Source organism: Perca fluviatilis, chromosome 19, assembly GCF_010015445.1.
Source record: "Perca fluviatilis chromosome 19, GENO_Pfluv_1.0, whole genome shotgun sequence".
Taxonomy (NCBI): Eukaryota; Metazoa; Chordata; class Actinopteri; order Perciformes; family Percidae; genus Perca; species Perca fluviatilis.
The window spans coordinates 9,463,799-9,486,997 of NC_053130.1; the positions used below are offsets into that span (position 1 = coordinate 9,463,799).

General features: G+C 40.4%; 1 protein-coding gene across 1 annotated transcript in view; it reads right to left on the reverse strand.

Annotated features, from left to right (window-relative positions):
- ppp3r1a (protein phosphatase 3, regulatory subunit B, alpha a) overlaps positions 1–15,111 on the reverse strand; it is a 31,305-nt gene extending 16,194 nt beyond the window's left edge. The window contains exons 1-2 of the mRNA XM_039783264.1: positions 14,781–15,111; positions 1,776–1,815 (exon numbers count right to left, since the gene is read on the reverse strand). Of these exons, the coding sequence (XP_039639198.1) occupies positions 1,776–1,815; positions 14,781–14,783 (43 nt within the window). The 5' untranslated portion in view covers positions 14,784–15,111. The remainder of the gene's footprint in view (positions 1–1,775; positions 1,816–14,780) is intronic.
- Positions 15,112–23,199: the final 8,088 nt, after the last annotated feature.

Here is a 23,199-nt window from a genome sequence, read left to right on the forward strand (position 1 = left end):
CAACTCCCCCCACCACCCCCACCGACAGAGGCTGTGTCTCCCGCCCTTAGGGATACCCCTAGCAACAAGGAACTCCACCGAGCAGCCCGCCGTTTATTTTGGGCGGCTACAGACAGGCCTGCGATGGTTTCAGGCTCACTGCTGCGTTTCTCGTGGGAGCATGATGCGTTGAGGGTGTTTGTGTGTGTGTGTGTGTGTGTGGGCGGGGGGGGGCAGAAGAAAGTGCACTTTCATATTACACGTTTACACACTAGCAATATGTGTATGCATAGAGTTGTGTGTGTAGGTGTGTGTCTGTCTGTGTGGTTTGTGTCTAATAATGCACGCTCCCACAAGTAGGCCATTGAATTTTGCCTGATCTAAGCTCGGTTGACACAGCAGCAGTGAGAACCTGCATTGACAAGAGGATACAGGCCTTATGATAATTAATCCGCCAGCATCGAATCATGACCTTACTTCACAATCCATCTTATCGGGACGATTATTAGAGCCAAGCGCCTCTTGTTGAACTTATGGACATCAACAAACAGAGATACGAACTGTCGGATGACACGTACAGGTGAGTGGGTGTTAGACTTGTTGGTTTACGTATTACTGAGGGCAGTAAGGTTGCAGCAGGGTTAATCTACTGTATCTGACAAGCAAGGCAGAGCTAATTTCTTCACAGCCAAGGCCTGCCTGTACAAGCACTTGACGGGCTGAACAGCTGCTCAGTCGGTGGAGGTTGAGAGAGACAGAGGGGGAAAGCTAAAGAGACCAAGAGAAAGAGGGGGACGAAAAATCAATCACAGAAAGAAAATCTAAGAGACAAGAGTATGTTTCATTGCCATTATGAATATTTTCTCCAAAATCCTTTGTAATCTAAGAAAAAAAGTCATCCTTGTAGTTAAGTGTCTACATGCTAATATGCATGCATTCAATATGTAAATGATGCACATTTAGTAGTAATTAATGTATCATAAGTTTGTGTATTGATTTAGTAACTGCTTCATTTGATATTAAAAAAAATGCTTTAAATTGCAGAAAAAACAAACTCACGTAATTTTAAATTAAACTGTTATCCCTCATATACAACTCTGTCATTTAACCTGCTGCACTGTTTGATCAAGACTATAGCTCATAATTGGCCTTCACATTTGGAGAATAAATATATTTTACAGCATGTCTGCTTCTTACAACTTTTTAACCGTGGCACCACAAATATCAACTCATCTCGTTGCCCTGATGTGAAAATAATAATTAATGTGCGACTCTAGTTCTGAGACTAGGTTAATCTTAACAGTGACATGGTCCCTGAAGTACACCTACACTACAGAAGGACCTGTCGCTGTCTCAGTGCTCATTAAACACGAGCAGCAGCGGATCCATTTTAGCCAACGACCTCATGATGTGAAAGGTGCCATTCGCACCAAAGCGTGCAGTGAACAAATCTGCATCTCTAAGGTCCTTTTCCACGTGACGCTGAGAGGTCGTGCTGATGTATGAACAGGTAGGGAAGGGGTGGGAGTCATATCCTCAGTTCTCCTCCCCCTTCTCAAAGGTCAGGAGCTCACATCACAAGCACAACCAAGAACATAACAAGAGTTGGATTCCAATATGACATCTTCAAAACACTGAAACCCCAACATAAAAATGCATAAAAACAAAATAACAAATACAATGAGTGCATAGATAAAATAACCAGATGATCATATCCTTTTTTTAAATCAGAGGCACCATTTCACACAGCCCTGAGCCCCGTACAACTGGAACAAGCAAATATTTAAAATACTTACAATGTGAGCACATCTCCAGGGGGAAACTGGCTTCATTTCCCTGAAGAAAGAGAGAAACGGAGGTGTCAGTTAACTGGAGACGTCACCTAAGTACAGGAACAAACTCAAATTATTTGCAATATATTTGGAGTTTCAGTCAAAACCCATTACATCTATTGAGTTTATTTAAAAGGTACTGTAGGTAGGATTTTGAAGATCCAGGACTTAGCCAAAAAATTTGAACATCGACAACTTCTCAGTCCCTCCCCCCTTTCTGCTAAAGCCCAAAAAGGTCTCCTAAGCCCCTCCCACCAGAAGGGAGAATGAATGCGTGTGCATGACACCCCCCCTGGACCTGACTGGTGCATCTGAACAGGGAGCTGTGGATTTTTGCAAATTGCACTACAGGCTGTAGGTGGTGCCAGAGGAGCTGGATTTTTTTTAAATGACCTGCTTCGTGTAGTTCTACTGGAACATAGGGTCAGTTTCAGCAAATATGACAGAAAGTTAGTTTTATAAATCTTACCTACTGCACCTTTAAGATGAGCTGGCATTTTTCTGAATTCATGAAACATTTTTGCCTAATAAAATCAGGCAGTATGTTGGTTGTCAGTATGGACTGTATTTATATAGCGCCTTTCCAACTTGCTGGACAAAGCGCTTTTTGCACAATTTGCCTCTCATTCACACATTCACACACACACACATTCATACACCAATGGTGACAGAGCTGGCTTGCCCATCGAAAGCAAGTTGAGGTTCAGTGTCTTACTCAAGGACACTCGTGCGGACAGCAAGGGATGAACCATGGGGGAATCAACCATGCGATTTAGTGATGCCCCGCTCTACTGTACCTCCTGAGCCACAGCCGTCCCCAGCTGTGATTTTATGAAATTGTCTAGGGAATTTAAAACAAATTTTTTAAGTTTGAAGGTTTGGAGCAACAAAAAAAAGAGAAGTTGGCACTATAGGCTACGCATGGCTGTTATCCACCAGTAAACAGAGTAGGAGAAGTAAAGGTTGCGAACCGGAAACAGAACAAGTCGCCTTGGCAATCTAACCGCATCTAACCCATCTACGTTAGATGCGGTTCTTCCTCTTCTTGAACGTGGTTCAATTGGGAAAGTTTTAATTGTTCTTTCATGTCAGTTATTGTTGGCCATGTTTCATGTTGTCCGGGATATGGAAGATTTCCATACAGCTTTTCTATATTCCAAATGTGCTGTATACATGTCCAAACAATGCCTCTAAAACCCGAATAATACCGGAATAGCCCACGTCTTAATAAAAAAAAAGCTATATTCGGAAAAAGGCCTTATTCGGAATATCCAACCGGAATATGCTGTTTACATGACCTGTAACAAATTTGAAATAGTCATATTCGGAATAATAGTGGAATATTGGTGTGCATGTAAACGTACTGATTGTCTGGCATTGGCTCATGTTCAGCAGTCACATCCGCATCTCATCCCATCCAACACTGCAGTGTCCACTGAGCCGGAGTCTGATTGCTGGCAGAGTGAGGCTGAGCACTCACATGGGAGCCAGTGAGGAGTCCCTGTTGCAGAGAGGTGGGGGCGACGAGATGGGGATCCTACAGCTGAGAGAGAGATGCTCCCTGCCAGCAATCAACCAGAACTGTCCTGCAGCTCCATCAAGGAACACCAAACTGAGACTGTGTTTGGCAAACTGGACATGGAGCCCAGAGATGGACTACATGTAAAGTCCAGGATAACAGCTACTGACTGAAGTTGGATTTAAAAAAATCTTGGAGTATAATTTGTATGTGAAAATCGTCTATGTCAAATTAGTAGAAACAAAGCTGTCTGTGGCGTCTTTATTGACGCTCTGAGAATGCTCATAACGTAACCTAAACAAACTAGAGCGGATGTTTGATTTTGTGAGTTCAAGGAGATGGATTGTGATATTTGACAATAACAGCAAGCAGAGTTGAAGTTATGCTGCAGCCTGAAAGGATTTTCACATTACAATCTTTCTTTACAAATTTGTATATAGTACAAAAACCAGAGATTTGGTTTGCTTGTTTGCCAGTGTGAATGAACGCAACAAAAACAACTTTTCCGCTGTTGTTAAAACTAAAGAAATCTGCAAAGAAGACCGATAAAATATTAGTAACACATTATGATATAAGTGCTACTCTTGTCTTTCGCTGGCAGTGACAAACCGATACAAACAGATACACTATACACACTGAACTGGTTGAAAAAAGCTAATTAGTTATGTCATCTACTGGTTTATCGCTGTGCTGCCATACAACAGCAGATTTACCTCAGAGAGGTTGTGGTATTTTAAGAGCAGTGAGGAGAAAGCGGTGAGAAAGGATTAGCCAGGAGAGCGACTTAGCATTTGACACCCTGTCAGGCAGAGCGGAGTCAGCCGCTAGTGCAGTGATCAGAATTTGACATATACATGTTTTGTCTCTGTGGAACAACGAGTTGACTGTGGCTGAGCATTGCCAGTTTAAGGGATTGAATTCCAGTGTAGCTCAGTGTGTAGTGCATTACTCCGGCATTACTGGGGTTGGGTGTCCCATTGCCTGTGTGGCTCAGAGGGTAATTGTGACAATGTAATACTTTATTGATCCCTGCAGGGAAAAGTCCTTTTGTTTGCTCAGCTACACAGAGCGCGCTCTACTACAGCTGTAGAGAAACAGTGACTTGCTAAAGGACACGAGGATTTTGGATTCAAGGCCTTGAACAAGTGTCCTCACATTCAAGGACAGACTCTCAAGGCACCCTCACCATGCTATGTGAGAATTAAAGGTTATTATTTTGGTTCAGGTCACCAAAGAAAACCGGGTCAGGACTAAAGAAAAATAATAATGATTAACTTTTGGTGCATGGCCATAAGGTACCATAGTAACTTTTTGCAACTGAACCAAGAGTTATAATAATTAAAAACATCATCAGTGCTACTAGGGCAGAATATTGCCTGGCGGCCATGAATGGGTCATGCATGTGGAAGGGGGCTTATGTCACACATCCAGAAACGGAAGAAAAGGACACTTGGAGTCATGCATATGAAATAGTTGATAAGCAGACAAATTGGGAAAATCTGTTCGATTTCACGTGACAAACGAACAGAACCTGCAGCTGTGGCTCAGGTGGTAGAGTGGTCGCCTGCCAATCGGAAGGTTGGTGGTTTGATCCCTGGCCCTGCAGTCCCATGTCGAAGTGTCCTTGAGCAAGACACTGAACCCTGAATTGCTCCCGATGCTGCACCATCGGTGTGTGCAAACGAGTGTGAATGTTTCTCTGATGAGCAGGTGGCAACTTGTATGGCAGCCTCGGCCACAGTGTGTGAATGTCGAATGGTTCCTGTACAATGTGAAAGCGCTTTGAGTAGTCGTAAAGACTAGAAAAGCATTATATAAATACAGTCCAATTCCCAGAAATCACCTTTAGGTAGACCTGAGACTCTTGTCGATGCAGTTGTCCAAAAGAATTTGAATGACAACAAAAACAGACATTTAAACTACATTGAACAGGTTTCGTAACCTCTGTATGACGACCAATATAATAAATGTATGCAGCTCTGGCACTGCAACATGTCTAACAAAAAGCAAAGAATTAGTTATAAACAGTGTTGAGGAGTAACGGAATACATGTACCGGCATTACGTATTCAGAATACAAATTATGAGTAACTGTATTCCGTTACAGTTACAATTTAAATAGTTGGTATTTAGAATACAGTTACATTGTTGAAATCAATGGATTACATGACGATACTTCTCTGTTTCACGAGTTTATTCACTCTCTGAATAAATTAAGGCAACTCCATGCATTTCCCAGAAGCCCCAATATGAAAATGAAAAAATTAGCCATTTGCGGGATCACTGATAGAGGTAGAGATGGAACAGGAACCGGCACAACCGAGCCAGGGCAGGAATGTGTTTCTATCTTCGAAATTCAAACAGCATTTCACATTAAAGAAAGAACAGGGAGAACAAAATATAACTCAGACTGAGTAATTTAACGGAATACGTTACAAATTACATTTTTGGGCATGTATGCTGTATTCTGTAACGGAATACATTTTGAAAGTATCCTTCCCAACACTGGTTATAAGGCTGTCAGATCAGATGATCCAGTCTATCAGTGTCCCCAAAGCTTTGTAAGCCATTGTAAGACTAGGACTGAACATACCAGGTAGTGTTGAGGACGGACTGCAAGTTCTTTCTTTTCTGTAGTTGACAAGTCAGTGGGTGGTCTACAGGACAAATCTATTTGTCACTATTGACAAAACTCAACATAAGCTAATCATTCGTTGAGTCAAATAAGAATAAACCAATTGCAATAACTTACTATGACAAACTGGGAGTTGTAACTAAAAGAGAAAGTATATTGTGCATCCAAATGAATGGTCTCAAAGCATTTCAAAACGTTTGTTTTCAGTATTGACACACTGATACCTTATTGGTGAAATATGATAAATGTAGGGCTGCTTGTCGATTATGGAAAAAAATATAATCACGATTATTTCGGTCAATATTGAAATCACCATAATTTAACACGATTACTCGTTGACTTCTGGAAAGATGTTGCAATAATTGAACTTGAAAAACAGTGGGAAAAGTTAAATAAATCCACAGTTAAAAAAAACACATACAACTGTGAAATTTGCCTTAATACTTTTCCTATTTAAACTGAATTTTTTTGCTGAGTTTACTTGCAAAACGTAATGAGCTAAATAATTGTTTTTCTCGTTTATTCTGTTTTTGTGATCATTGGGAGCAGAAATCATAATCACGATTAAATTTCTATTAATTGCACAGCCCTAGATAAATGTATCTTAGCTTACAAAAGGTGAAAAAAAAACACCTAAACAAAATGGTGGGTAAATGCTGGGTGGGCTTACTTTTAGCTACAATTGTGATGTCCATTGTGGTTTAAGTGCTAGCCATAGGGCCCGTGGAGGTAAAAATACTTACAGCAAAGCAGATTTGGTGTTGAGGATTACTGGTTTACTAACTAAGGCCTGCCTTAGGTAACCGGTGCGGTTAATGTTCAGGAGTAACTCTTGTCGGCTCTTGTTGAGCTGTCCCTTTACATAAATGCATGAAGCATATCCGGGATGATTATAAAAACACAGAAAAGGAGGTGAACAAAGTGAAAAAGCATCTTGCATGTACAGAGAGAAATAGAGAGCAGAAAGAGAAAGAGGCTCATGTTGGCTCATCAATAATGCATGCTTCATTCAGAATCAATTAGGGCTTAGCACACAAAACACATTTTGCATAATGAAGAGTCAGGCATCGCCGCTAGTGGCTTAGCAGCAACGCTATGGCCAACCCCAAAACACGGCTAATTATAGAGTCATAACGTTTGAAACAGACTGGGCAGTACAGAATATGTGGGTGCAGACTTGGGGGCTTGTCTGAGGCATCTTTGGCAGGACATGAGAATGTATTCTGCTCTCACTCTACAAGAAGCAAAATCAAATGACAGCAAATTAATATTTGGTTAGTAGTAAGTCATCCTTTCATCATAGCTTGCTCACTATACTGGAGTAAAATGTTTAAATCCTTACCTCTATCCATTTCCTGTTTATAATTTAATTTCATTAAATTTTTTGGAATAGCTTAAGTTTTAATAACTGCACAGGCGTAAAAGTGATCAGATTAGTATGACACAACCAAACCCATCATATAGTCAGTCATGTTCATTACTGTTAAGATGATGACTCCTTGAACATAATTTAAAATCAAAAAAGATTTCTCATTTAACCTTTATGCTGTGCACAAATGCTCTTTTTTATCTACACCCTCCTCTCACACAGTTAGACACACACATACATATACACCTGGAGGCTGCCTTATCTGCAGTTTGGGGGTTTAGTGCTTTAGTGAAGGGCACAGCAGTGGCACGAGGCAGCAGCAAGCGCTATTCATTGACTTCCCTGGCCAAATGTGTTGATCGGACACGCAGCCTTTTGATAAAGAGCCCGCTTTGCTAACTTTTCGGCATAACACCGGGCGATGACATGCATAAATCCTAAAAACTAATAAATGCTGCAGTGTCTGCACAAGGGCAATTAGAATAATGCAGAAAATGCAAGAACAGAGCAGAGGCATGCATCGTTCCCTGAATCCCATCTGTGGTGCCTTAGATGTTGTACACAATGGATGGACTGACGGAAACACTGGACTACATCATGAGGACAAACATCAGTATCAGCCTCAAACATCTGCATCACACCTGGGTGTGTATTTATATGTACTAGAACACTGTTTGTTTCCAATATGTCTCTGTGTCAATGCCAATAAGTCAAATGTGTATGTTTATCGTACTTGACCATTAAAACAAATCTGTGAACTCGATATATATCTGCTGAACAAAACCCCAGCTGAGTGTGTCAAGAGGCAATGCTGTTGTCTTATGATTGTATGTAAGCCAATGTCTATCAAAAGAATTCTTACTTTAAAGCGCCCATATTATACTCATTTTCAGGTTCATAACTGTATTTTAAGGTTGTACCAGAATAGGTTTACATGGTTTAATTTTCAAAAAACACCATATTGTTGTTGTACTGCACAGCTCTCTCTCACTGCTGTAGATCCTCTTTTCACCTGGTTTCTGTTTTAGCTACAGAGTGAGACCTCTTTTCTTCTGTACTATCTTTGATTGCACTCGCACATGCTCAGTAGCTCAGATGTAGAGCATGTCAGCTAGCTAGCTCCATAGAAGTAAAAGAAAGGCTGTTTCTCCAACTTCAGTCAGTTACAAGGCAGGATTAGCTGGGAGACTTCTAAATGAGGGCGCACATGTAAGTAGTTCTTTTGTAGATTATGGTGAACTTGTGTGTGTTGTAGCAGTGCTTTGCTATTGAGAACAAGGTACCATGCTAGTGTTAGCATTAGCGTTAGCATGCTAACGCTACGAGCTAACGGTTGCGGTTAGCCAGCTCATTTCGGATTGTGACGTCACAGTCCGAGACGATTTTGAACAGCTCACCAGGAGACTGAAGGCAGGACACATTCAGAAACCGTATCTCACTCAAAACAGCATGGATGGACACCCCAACACCCCAAATACCAGAAAATGTGTTTTTTTCATAATATGGGCACTTTAAATAGGAAGCACATAGGCGTCTTTAGACAAAATGCCTCATTAAGCTGCTTGCTGTATTGATACTTTTGGTGGAGAGAGTAACAGGCAGGTAAAGTTTAAAAAGCTGCTGGATGCTGCAGTAGTCTTGCTGTTCAGTATCCAAAGTAAGACTGAAATCACAGCAGCAGTAATGTGTGATCAAATGTCATCAAGTGCACATTTATTATGCTCAATAGATGCACATGGGGAATCAACTAAAATATCTGTGTGTCTAGCATGTTTAAGTTAATTTTTTCACACAATGCATGTTATTGATGCATTCTTTTGAAGTGAAAAGGTGTGTTGTGTGTGCTTTTTCTCCCCTGTGCTTGCTTGATTGGTTCAGGGATCACCAGACTCCCTCCTCCACACAAATGTGTGTGCTTATCAAGCTTGCCATACGGCCGAGCTTTACGATGAACATACTAAACCCTCCAAAGTCACAGCAGATTCTACAGCTGATCTGTGCTTTGAGATTGTTCTTTAAATAGAGTTCACCCCTCCATTTTCAGCCCAACTTTGTACAGCAAGCAAACCCAGGCCAATAACCAGCTGAAGCAGTATCGCTTTAACTTACTACTCTATTACATAGACCAGAAGCCATGGAGGATATGTGTAAGAATTAAAATTAGTTGCTACAAGTGTACAGTCATCTGTCTCTTTGCGCACACATTCAGTTACTCTCCTTTTGTTCCTCTAAGCATCATCTCTCACCTGTAATTATTGTTTTGCAATATTGCCCGGGTAGGTGTGTTTGCACATATCCTTGCTTCTATGTTGATAGGTATGCACTTCTGTGTGGATGTATGTGTGTCAAGGATCTGTGCCAGATTCAGGAGTCAAGTGCAAATATGAAAATAATTACCAAAACCGTAGCTGCCTGAAGGAACTCTGGCAGGGCTAATCCTCTTAGCCATTTCTATCCCTGACTTGGGCTTACATATAAAAGGTTTTTAGAGGCCTCATAATGCTATGTAAACTAACAATGCCTTCATCTTCTTAAGATCTCCTTGTTTTGATGAAGCTATACTGTATTTACTAATTATCAGCTTTATCTCACAGCTTGATACCAGATTGTTCCCCAGTTCAACTTGGTGTAACCGGTGCAGGGACACAACGCCTAATGCAGTGACACGCCGGAGGTCCCGGCAGAGAGAGTACAGTGATGTCAGCGCTAAGGGAAAGCACAGGTCAAACAACAACCAGTGGATTGTATATATCATTTGAGGTTGCAACTGAAAATGCAGACTGATCTCATGGAGGTGGCGTATGTATGACACGCCAATTTGTATGACATTTTGGCATGTTATCAAGACGCATAATCGCTTTTTAGCGTGTTTATCAACACAATTGGTCCGCCATTGACTTACATTACGAGTGAATTTTCGCCGTAGTGAGTAGTATGGGACGTAGGTCCACGGAAGGAGGTTGGTTGGGGTGGCGGATGGGTAAAATACAGGACTTTCACCCAGGAGAGTCGGGATCACGTCCCACGTGTGGCGATTTTCAGCTGTATTTTTTTTTTTTTTTTTTTTTAAAGCCTTCCCCAATGTTTCTTTCCTAAACCCAAACGTTTATTGTTTTCCTAAGCGTGTTTTTGTCATTTCTTTGTGTTATAAAGCCTTTCCCTGTGTTCTTTTCCTAAACCTAACCTTTTTTTTGTACACGCATGTGACGCTGTTCTCGCAATAGTACGCCACGTTCTCGCGATAACACGCAACGTGGCGACACCACGTGGTGTGTATGTTTACATTTGCTGTATACAGCGTAGACATAGATGTGGATAGCTCAAAATGCATACAGATAACACGCCATTTGGCTTTAGGAAAGTGGCGTGTATGTTTACGCAAAGTCATGATGCCATGTTGGAAAATGTTGCAGCTGTAGGTGAATGTATTCAATCAGTAGCCTCAATAATAACAAATGATCAGTGCTCGTCTATTACAGCCAAGGTGTCAAATTAGGAACACAACGTAAAAATGACTTTTTTTAAATCACTATATGTAGCAGTATGACAATAATAAAATATTTAACAGTTTTTCAACATACTTTTATATAAAAATGTCATTACTTTTACTTTCTGTAAATGGGTTAGCCTATTTGATGGTAGGCACTGAAGTTTGTCCCCCTTTCAACCAGCAAAAGCTTAGGGTTCGCTGCAGGTGAATTGTTTCATGCTGTGTAAGACATTGCAGGCAAAGGCTATCAGTGCCCCATAATGTTGTTTCCATTGAGTCCACTGATAGTGTGCAAAATTTGATTTCCAAAAGGTTATTTACATGCAGCACATTTGATGCCTTGAATGCTGATGAGGCAGAAATAGAAAGTCATTTATTTTAGGGATTTTAATCCGTCAAAAAATAGATTCTGCTTCCTGTCCACAGGTGATGTATTTATCACGTTGCCCAGCCCTGGTAGAGAACTCCAAGTAATACAAAACTCAAACCAGCTTTTTAAATTGCCTTCACCTCCTCCTACACCAATGTCAGTAGCTAGAATGTATTGCATGTATGCATCCATTTTGACTTTTTCTACATTTGAGCACTACTGAACAGTCTCCCATGCATTAAATCCCCTAAACATCCTGTTGAAGTCAGTAATAACAGAGGCAAACTACCCTCGACATGCCATTTGCACGTTACTTTAAACTTGTCGCTGAGGCTGAAACACCAGACAAATAGATGTTTACTGACAAGAGGTGACTGCTGAACCCAGTGCAAGCAAGCAAAGCACTGCAGCGATGCAACGGCCAGTGAGGAGAATACATCCAGATTGAGTGGGCTGGTTGGGAGTGCAGTGTGGATCGCGTAGTGTTGATCATCACTTCTGCTGGTGGTTCGCTGTGGCTTTTATCTCTTTTACATTAGCTACAGCTCGATCCTTATGTGGGTGGTGCTTGATTGCTAGGCAGCATATGGTCCTCTTTGCATCAGATCATTCCACGATATGCTTAAGCAACTGTGTGTCCCTGCCCCCAACCTCCCTCAGCAGCTGAGAAGAATACATTTTGACAGGACATAAGTTGGCACACTATCTGTACGACATGCATGCCCTGAGTTTGTACCCTCTGGCAGAGTTGAGACTGCTGCAGGGCAAATGTTACAAGTGGTCCTGAGCATTATTAGCTCACCTGTCTCTGATTAGTGTATTTATTTTAAGAAAAGTCAACTCCCGCTGTTGCTCGTTTTAATGCTGTGTCATGATGCTGCTGCTGCCCTGATTTTCTGGCCCTTGTGTGTGGTGTATGTGTTCCTTTGTATTTTCACCATAATATGCAGATTATTACCTGATAACCTTGAATCACAATGCATGAGCTCCTGATAGCTACAGTATATGGCAGTTACCCAACCAAGAAGTCAGTTTACTGTTATCTGGTTTTGCAGAACAGATCTTTTAATGTCAGTCAATGCTCCAGATTTGAGGTTTTACTCAGCAAATGTATCCAGATCTCTCCGTAAACCTGATTCTTAGAACAGGCCCCAAGCTGTATAGTAACGAAGTAGAACTACTTCACTACTGTACTTAAGTACTAAAAGGCTGTATCTGTACTCTACTGGAGTATTCTTTTTTTCTCTTATTTCCACCTTTTACTTGAGTACATATTTTCGATGAGTTTAATACTTTTACTCCGATAGATTTTTTTATGTGCTGCATCGTTACTCGTTACTGTTGTGAATTCGTCACGCTACGGAGACTGCGTAGGTTACAGAGTGTGTAGTTACGGCTACGTTAGTTACGTAAGAGATCGCCTTGCATTTCTTTTCATTACGGTTGCCTGTTCAGAAGTCAGAAACGATGTAAGTTTGTACTTATATTTAGTTATTGTTGCAGCAGATTAAACTATTCCTGAGTTGTTTGAGTCTGCAGTGAGTCCTGAATGTGAACCGTTTCACCCTGTGATGTGAAGCTGCTAGTTTATCTGGATTTTGCTAGCTTGCTAACTTTCCACTACATCACACATTTTATTTCAGTATTTGTTAATAAGTGATTAATAACCCACTGTTGTATCAGATAATAGTAGTTATAACAGCTGTGACATTAATTTACCTTTTTGGGTTTATTTCAGAAACTTCCTTCATATATCCTGCAATGTAGCCTACAGCTTGTGACTGCCTGTATATTGTAATGCACCATCTTAATACCAAGTAAAAAGTTGTACTCCAACAATAGGATATTCAAAATTTGACTGCTTTCTTTAATAACTACATAACACAATACTTGTACTTTTACTTTCAGTACTTGAGTAGTACATTTTAAAATAAACTACTTGCAATACTTAAGTACAAAACATTTTGAATACTTTAGTACTTCCACTTAAGTGTGGTGTTTAAAGAGCACTTCAACTTCTACTCAAGTCATTTTTTTTGATAGAGCACTTGTACTTTTACTCAAGTATGGGTCTCTAGTACTTTATACACCTCTGCAAGGGAGTTCACACTTATTGTGCTGGCATCAATCCTAACGATGCCAATCCAAAGTACACATTGGTATTAAATCAAGTTCCAAATGTTACACATTGAGAGAGAAAATGTAAATCCCAGCTCTTTTAGGAGACTTTTTCTGAAAATACGCTGCTTTTGTTGACATTTGTGCTTACGCTAACAATACTGGATGTATTGCAGATGGGGAAAAAAACAACAACTTTTGACTGTTCTCTGGTAGACAAACTATCAAATGGTGACACTGTTGTCAAACATATCTTTGCCATGTATTGTTACTTATCAGCTGTTACACTGATATTGATATATTTGCAATAAGCTAATGTCAGCTTTCATATCTGCCTTGCTGATCTATTGGTATATGGCTTGTAGACTTGACAGCTCTTTGGCTTTACAGACATTTGAATCTACCAGTAAATAATGGGTCTGAGCAACCCAAAACATCCATAAAACCCAAAACAAACAAAGCTTCCTCAAGATATGACAAAGCAACCATGGTTGTACCTTATGGTTGTCCAGGATCTGGATAGATTCTAATAGTGAACAAGTCGCTGCTGCCAATTGTGTACAACGACATCAGTAACTGACTAGAAAATTGAAGTGTGGAGGTGTGTTTGATCTTGGATGGAAAGGAACTGTGGGTGTGATAATCTTGTGCAAAGAACCCACAATTCCTAGCCACATCCTTTTAATTAGTAACTGACTACATGTCAGCTTTGATCCTCCTGCCCAGTCAGGTACACTCCTATTGGTTACTACATGGATGCCTGTGGTCACTAGGCAACTCACCCTCATACAGGCCTAGTAGCCTATAGTGTATCATATATAGTGTATTCAATAGTACCGGTCAAAAGACTTGGACAATTAGGACAGCACTGTGGCCTTCTATGGCAGCCTCCTGTAGAATTGCTGTACATAGATGCAAATTTAGCCTCGGTATATTTTTTTTTTTAAAGCTTATGAGCTCAAATGAAACAATGTTGCAACTGTCAACACAGCGCCATGCTACCTAGAAAACATGATGAGATAAATAGAAATACAAGTCTGAAGCACTGCGAGGACGAGTGCAAAGACCTAACCTAACTTCAGTTGCATTTACCTGCCTGGTGTGTAAAGCGTGCCACAATTAGTCGCCAACCAAGGCCTAATGAGCGTGTATTTTTGTCACGAAAACTAATTTGCTCAGGCCTCGTTGCTAATAAGAGTGTAGGCTATACCGAGTAGGGATAAGAAATATCTGGGCCACAGGCTTTAGGCTATACTGTCATCCCCGGGGCACAGAGAGCGCGACGGGGAGCCAAAAGTAGGTGAGAAAAGCGTTTCCTGGAGCCCTACAATTGTCGACTGTTAACTTAAAGCAAAGCGCTCACCACGAAAAAACAACCTGTAAGAAAAGCCACAAGAATCGACACAGGCCTGCCCACTGGTGTGTTTACCAGTCGGCGGAGGGTGAAATTAAGAGCCGTTGCTGCTTACCATCTTGCAGGTCGAATGATGAAATCCAGGCGATGGGAGTGGAAAAGAGGTACAACAGGGGAGGGGGAGTCGGTAGTGCCGCCGAGCTGTGGCGAGAAATAATACAAACAAGATATTGTTGGGGTACTCTCTGAGGTCTCGTCCTGGCTTTCCACCCAGCTTCAGGCTCTCTTCTCCTTCTCTCTCCCCTTTACCGAGGGTTAGGCTACGCTGCAATGGCAAAGGGAGGGAGACCCGCTGGGAGGGGACAGTAAGCGAAGGAAGAGGCTTGGTTTGACAAGCAGGCGGTGACGGAGGGGAGGAGAGAAGAGGCAAAGGGGGGAGGTGCAGCAGTACTGTACATCCGGGAACTACAGGTTATGTTTATTTATTTATTTATTTATTTATATCTTCTGAATAGGTTTGTGCGTGGGCTCCCCCTACTGGCGGTATGGTTGTACTGCAGGAAGTCCCCACTATATATTTGGATAATACTTGCGAGAAAGAGGTTATGAAAAGATAAAAACTGAAACAACAGAGGCCAAGGTATCCTGACTGGATCCTACATTACCTGGATCCTACATTACCCTATATCACTACATTACTTCATTTTTCTTACTCCACCTGGACCTTATTTTCCCATGTTTTTGTGTCTAAGTGACTGATGGGAACAACAATCTACAACAAAATGAAATTGGTCCAGCATTAAGCAACAAAACAAGCTGCCTGTGTCTGACAACACTATGGAAAGGATCCCTACAGAGATAGACCTTCTTGTTAAAGAGTAAGATCCTTTTTGTTTAACATTAAACAGCCCCAAAACCACCATCACCAAACCCACCAGACTCCATGTAAATAATCAGTAATTCTACTGTATTATCGTAAAACACACTTCATTCAAAGTCGACGTAAACAAAAACTATCAAAAGCCATCTTGGTTCGTCTTTCCACTGTTCCAACAATCACCGCTCTGGTTTGGTTGAAATAAACCCTTAATTCACCCATTTACATGTGGAAATATGCTGGCTCTATGCGATAGTACGAGAAAAAAGAAAGCAAGATGGTGACAACAGACATCTGGCCGAAAAAAAGGACATCCGGCAAAATTTCCGGCATAGCAATCCCAGAAGTGGAACGTCATGTTTCCCAAAGCCCAAGATGACGTCCTCAAATGTCTTGTTTTGTCCACAACTCAAAGATATTCAGTTTACTGTGACAGAGGAGAGAAGAAACTAGAAAATGTTCACCGCATTAATGACCAATGTATAAGAACGCGGCTGGCTGTGTAGGGAGGAGGTCGGGGAAGATGGGTGTACGTTCAAACACAGGACTTCCAAGCCAGAGAGCGGAGTTCACTTCCCCAAGCGTTTCACCCAGGAAATGCGTGTTTCTTAGGAGTGTTTTAATCCAAACTGCGATCTTTTTCCTAATGTTGATTAGTCATTTTGGTGCGCCAAAATGCTCATATTTTGTGGACTAAAAGTAACCATAATGCCCACCGAAAACAAGCTTGCGGTGCTTTGTTCCCAGCTCAAAGCCACCCATTTATGGCTAAACACATCTACTAACTGCCGCTGATTAGACCGAGCTGTGACAGAGGTCCATAGCCCGCATCGTGAAGTTCTGTAACGGCTTAAACAACTAGCAACTGCGGGAGTTTATAGCCACCCGGCGTCACGTGACCAGCAGCGGTCTCCTAATTTTGTAGGATATCATACGTTTTGGTGTGCATACATTTTCGTACGATATCATACGGGCCCGTCCACCAGACTTTGACTGATCTGTGAGTTTCTCTCTTCTCACTTCTTCCCATGTCACTGAAGCCCTTTTGTCCACATGAATCTGTCACTTGATCTTTGTTGTACCTCTCAAACCCCTGTTGCTCCTTTTTCATTAGTAGCATTGTTCTGTTCTCTTGACACTCTTACATCTTCTGTATAATGGATCCTTCTTTCCACTCTTACTTTTTGGATTTAATTGTCTTGTCTCATAACCTCACATCCACCATATACCACGTTATGCGCTCCTCCACAGTTACAGCATTTTGGTAGGACCCCTGTTTTTACACTTTTCATACTTGTGGTCATTTCAATAAGGAAACCTGGCAAGGATCCATTTAAACCCACTAGTTATAGGCCAATAGAACTAGGGGTGTCCTGAATAACAGCTTTTGTGCTTTGAAGCTTTGGCTCTAAAATCAACAGCGAATATTCAAAGATTTGTTTGTGGGTGGGACTGATCATGACTCAGGGCACGTTCAGACCAAAAGAAACAGCAATCCGGCGATTCTCCACAGAGTTGTGCGGCAGTGGGAATGTCACCTATACGGCCTATTTGTGTTTTGTTCTTTTACCCCCCAATGTAGCACAAGAAGGCTTTATATTTCACAGCTACTGTTTTCCGACCGCACTTGAAGGCAGCTTCATTTCCCAGAGAAGGAGAGAAAAACATTCAGCTGCTCGTCAAACTCCCGGGCAGTTCATTGTTTGTGTTTGGTGTTTCAAAACTTTCTTGTGGCAGCAATAGAGGCAGTGATGTTTCCTGTTTCCTATACTAGACTCTCACACAACCTCAAAACACTCTGACAAGTCTGATCTACGCTCACATGACTGGCTACGGCAGCATGATGCCGGGTTATGTTTCTCCAAAAGATGAATCCGTCTCAACTTTATAACAAACAAAACAAAAAACTAATATTCAAATCCCATAATTGAAAATCGAATACCTACCAAACAAATAAATATCCGATTAGGCGAATATTTGGATCCAGCCCTAAATAGCACATGATGTGGAAGGAAGGATTGTTAATTAAGCTGCACAAGATGATGTGTTTTTTGGGAGAGTTTTTAACTGGGTAAAGGGTTTTTTCTTTGGAAGCACAATCAGAGTACAGATTGGATCAGAGTTGTCAAGTCAGTACAATGGCATACCTCAAGGCAGTGTGATAAGCCCGCTACTTTTCATCATTATTATCAATGATGTCTTTTAAATGTACTAGAAGATACTGTATATAGGTAGGATGGGGCCCTGTGGAAGAGAGGAAGGAAAGTGGAGAATGCAATCAAGAAAGTTTAGTTTAGGAAAGTTTACTTTGTAGTTTATATATAAATGACTTACTGCAATCATGTCCGGGAGCAGGTTTTCAGATGTATGTAGACGATAAAGTTACATATATATATATATGTAGCTGGTAGAACAACCCTGTCTGTTTTTACCAAGCTGTCTGATCATTTTGAGTCAATAGCAGCATGGTTTCGAAAAGTTGTGTCTTTCAACAACACATTCTCACTCCCAGCGTGTGCACTTTATTGTTTGTATTATTAGTGATTTTATGTCTTTAATTGTTTTGTTTTTTTGCCTCAGGGAACTGCCACCCAAATTTCGTTATATTGTCGTCCGACCCCTCGATATGATGACAATAATTTCATTTTGTGGACTTATCTCTTTGGAGCAAGTTTCAACAACGCAACCAAGGTTGTGCATTTTTATCCACATCATTACCACATGTTGAGTTATTTTAAATTGCAGTCACATAATAGTAATAATAATAGCATTTTATTGGTTTGCTGACCTTTTTTATTTTCTTTGCTGAATCTTTGTTTTTGGGAAAATAAACCCAACTTTTTTATCTTTAAACCTGTGTTCCTGTGTTCCTTGACTGCTGGGTCTATGACAGAGTCAAAGGATCTCACAGAGGGGAACTACTACTGACAGTACAGCTGGTAGTTGAGTTTGTCTCCCAGCCTGGTTCCTGCCAGGTGTTTGTTGAAGGCGTCATCCATCTCTCGGCTCTGTTCTTGTGTGAAGTGATTCTTCCAGTCCCCGACCTCGCCTGCTCGGGGACAAAAATATCACGCAGTTGAACCCTCTGATGTTCTCTTGGATTTTATTCTCAAAGTGACAAAGTTATATTCTGTATCTGCACCACTCGAAGGTTAATATCAATATTATAGGCCAAATAAATCATGCAGTCATGGTAAATGCAGGTTGTTCTCATAAACCACTCGTACATATAGCTACAAAAAGTAATGCATCGTTCTTCATTTGTATTCCATTATTTTAACTCTCCCCAAAAAAAAGGAAAAAAAAAGCATTTTTTTTTATACCTCCCCAATAATTAATTTCAGTAAAAACTAAAAGATTTGTTGTAGCGAAACAAATTATTTGAAGCACCTTTTCTGAAGACAATGTTTCCCGTGACCATGTTGGTGTAGTTAACTTTACATCTGAAGCGTTTAAAGACTCTATTTGTCCATTGTTTAGTTCTAAAGAAACACGACAATGTATACAAGGCTCCATTACCTTGTATCTCACGTTATGGCTCTGTAGCAGACGTTTTTGTAAAAATAGGCTAACGATTGTGTCATAACCAAGCGACTTACTGTTGCATAGTAGAGGAATTACCGTATAGTACAGAAGAAGCTCGCAGGCAATTTCGACTTACGTTAGCTGTTTAGGTTTAATTACTAATGTTAACTATCATTTTAGTTAGCAATAATTAGCTTGTGCCCATGTTATCTCCTTACACATACATACGCTCTCCGTCTCTGCAAGATTGGGAATGATTGAGATTTACCTGATTGGCAAAAGAGGTTGGCCGCAGTAGTGATCACCGGAAAAGTGCTTCTAATATCCTTCACTGGTCTCCGTCCAGAGCAACGGGGTCTGCTGGTCCATTATATACTGTCTATGCTACCAACATACATGGTGTATGTTGGTAGAAAAGGAGAGAGGAGGTCATATACCTAGACAGTTCCCTCTGCTGGTCACACTAGGTATTACAATTGATTCATTGCCTATCAACACAGTCATGACAGTTACGGAAACATGGGGGGAGGGGCTATGGAGCTTGCTCTGTTTTGTTTGGTATTTACTTGGAATGTCAACAGAAGTGAAGTCATGCTGGAACTCATAGTGCACCTTTAAAGGGCTCCCGTGAAACAGTTTTTAAAAATTATCATTATGCAAACTTCAGTTTGGTCAAGGAAATACTTTGAGATTCTGGGAAACACTTAGAGCTGCAAAGATGAATCAATCACCAACAATTTTGAAAATCAATGAATCGGTTTGAGTCATTTATTTATAAAAAAAAGTAAAGGTATTTTTACTTTACTTGAATATTTCCATTTTTTGCTACTTTATAGTTCTACAGAGCCCCAGAAAGTTCACAGATAATACAAATATCTTGAAGCAACAAGTTATATTTTGTAGCCACAAGATAATTAAGTTGTGGCCACATGTTGTTAGAGTGCGGGAATGAAAAAAATAAGTCGTGCACATGCCTTAATTATCAATGCCTCGAGATATTATTTTTTCTAAGTGTGATCCTTCTGGGGCTCTGTATTCTTCACCACATCTCAGATGGAAATATTGTACTTTTTGCTGCACAACAATTTTTTGACAACTTTACTTTACAAATGAATTCAATCTAATTATATTTACAGTGTCTAATCAACGTTTTACTTTCAGCACTTTAAGTTTATTTAGATGCTGCTGATACTTTTGTTCCATTTATTTCAATTATAATTATTATTATAATAAACATTTTAAATGCAGGAATTTTACTTGAAACAAATAATTTCTACCGTGTAGTAGTATTAGGTTAATTCTTTTATTTAATTAAAGATCTGAGTACTTCTTCCACTTCTGCTTAAAGCTAAAGGAACATACTTTCACCACAATCATTAACATTAAAAGCAACCAGTGAAGAGGAAGTCAGATGTTAAATGTTCCTGTGAGACCCTTTAAAAAATTTATTATTCATTTGTTTTTTAAACAAAGGACAGTTGTAACTCTGTCTGAAGATATTTAATAAATGTAATCATATCTCAATCTCTCACCACATTTGGGGTAAGCCACCAGCGTGATGTCGTTCTCTCTGGCCTCGATGTTCTGCAGAGCGTTAACATTTTCCTCGGGGCACAAGATTTGCGGGTACAACACCCCGTTGTACCTGTACAGCTTGTCCTCGTCCCTAATCTCCATCTGCATCCTGGACTGCACGTTGGTGACAAAGTCGCTGGTGTTCATCCTGATTCAGCACAGTGTGAAGCTTCACAGATCACAAACTCAAAGGCCAAAAAAGCTACTGAAACAGGAACGTTTAAATAGTGTAGCAGTACGTAAACACACCTGTAGGAAAATGTGTATATGTGTGTGTGTGTATGCGTGTGTGTGTGTGTGTGACACTGATGAGTGATGCCTGTAGAAATGTTCACCAGGTACAAGTATGATCTCTCAGGTGTTCTCAGGGGTGTTTAGGGTTCAACCATAGAGTCAAAAATAAAATAAAAGTTTGCATATGTAAAACAGTAAAATTAATTTTGATTCTATCAACACCAAAATTGGTATACAGCATTGCTATGCAGGACAGACATACACATGTTTACTATAAATGAGCAAGATTGGTCAAAAAAGTAAGTAAGGAAAGTCAGCCTGTAGCTGTTCCTCTGTTAGGTTTAGCAAAAGTTTTCAACTGGACCCACATGGGGACACGTAAACAGGAGGAGGTTGAAAATACAGTTTTAATGATTAAAAAGTGCATGTGATCCAACAGAGACAAGAGGTGAGGCTGGACGTGGCTGAAACGGATGGACAGGTCAGGTGAGTATGGCTGGTCACTGTGGCACAGAGGGTATAATGAGGTTTGGACAGGTTTCCAAAAATACAAGACAAAGTACTACAGATCCTAACATCCTGCTAACCAAACATTTTGTTTGCTAGCTAGCTATAATATCAGTTAGTTAGCCTGTAGCTATTCCTCCTAACAAACATTTGGTTTGCTTGCTAACTAGCTATATTGTCAGTAAATTAGCCTGTAGCTATAACTCCTAACCAAATATTTGTTTGCTAGCTAGCAATAATATCAGTAGATTAGCCTGTAGCTATTCCTCCATTTTTAGCTGTGTTGGAAACCATTCATTCACTCACTATTTCCTGTATATATTTATATATATATTTATATTTATTAAACAGTGAACTATAAGGAATGACCAAACAAGATTTCGGACACTCACTGAAAACATATCGCTGTGACTTGCGTCAGCAGATGTGCTGTATTATTTTGGAAAAAACTGTTGAAGAATCCACAATGCTCAAACAATGCATTAAAAAAATTCACACGTCGCCATTTTTTCATTGAATAGGTGAAATTGAGGCGCAGCAATGAAACACTTCCCTGAATGCACACGCCCTCCCGCGGCCAGGAGATACAGTTCCTGTCGGGAAGTACCTAGTCTATATCGACGACGTTCCACTTCCAGGATTGTTCAGGTGCCGCCGGAAATTTCCACCATTTTTGGGCCGGATGTCTGTCACCTTCCTCTTCCTTTGTGTTGGCGTTCTAAACTAAACTGGATTTATGAGGACTATGGTTAACCGCTCCTTAGATCTCTCAGGGTAAATCCAGACAGCTAGCTAGACTATCTGTCTAATCTGAGTTTTCTGTTGCATGACTGAAACAACTTTTAAACATACACAAGTTCCACTAAAACAAGTCCCTTCCTTACGCTTTTTCGCAGAGGCACATTTATTGCGTCCGGAGCTTAGCGCCACCCAAGACGATTGTGATTGGTTTAAAGAAATGCCAAAAAACCAGAGCACGTTTTTCTCCCATCCAGGGATGCTTTATGCCAGACCCTCCTCCGCAGCACTGTGGAGGAACGTCTGGCAATGCAAGGCCAGGTAATCTAGGCACAGTGCACTTAATACGTTATGTAAAAACATTTTTTGAACTACTTATTACAACTTTTTTTATTGTTTGTTTTAGAAGACTGGCAAAGCAAGCTTTTCATTGCATGGTGTAAGTTGTCTTTACTGTGTAAATGACAATATAAACCTGAATTTAAAGGGGCTGAATTTGTCCTGCCTTAATAATTTTGATTGTAGGCTCCTAATAATAATAATCTAATAACTATCCATTCTATTTGTTTGTTGTATGCTGATAGGTCTTTACATAATACAGACAGCCCTCCCTCAAATGTGAAAGGAGGGAATTGTAGGACAATGAAACGGATTTATGGTTGTACATAGAAGAAGCACAGGAACAAAGAGGCAGCGATTTGCACTCTGGCCTTTTAACATAATATAATACTGGCTATGCAACTGTCAGATTAACTTCATTTACTGTATGTCATCCCTATACCACTAACTAGGTTCATCAAAAGTAGTAACTTCCGAATGGACAGGCACTAAACTCATTCTAAGAAGCGTTGTTAACAATAGAAAAGCCGATATTGTACATTTCCTGGAAACTGTACTGGAGTAGTAGACTATATTCTGAGTAGTAGTTGTAGTGAGTAAACACTTGTAGTTGCAGCAGTAGTGGGTATTACATGTTGTATTATGAGTATGTGGTATAAGAAAATGTGATCTTTTATTACTGCAGCAGTAGCAGATTTTCTATCAAGTAAGCATTGATTTAGAACTTTGTAGATTTAAA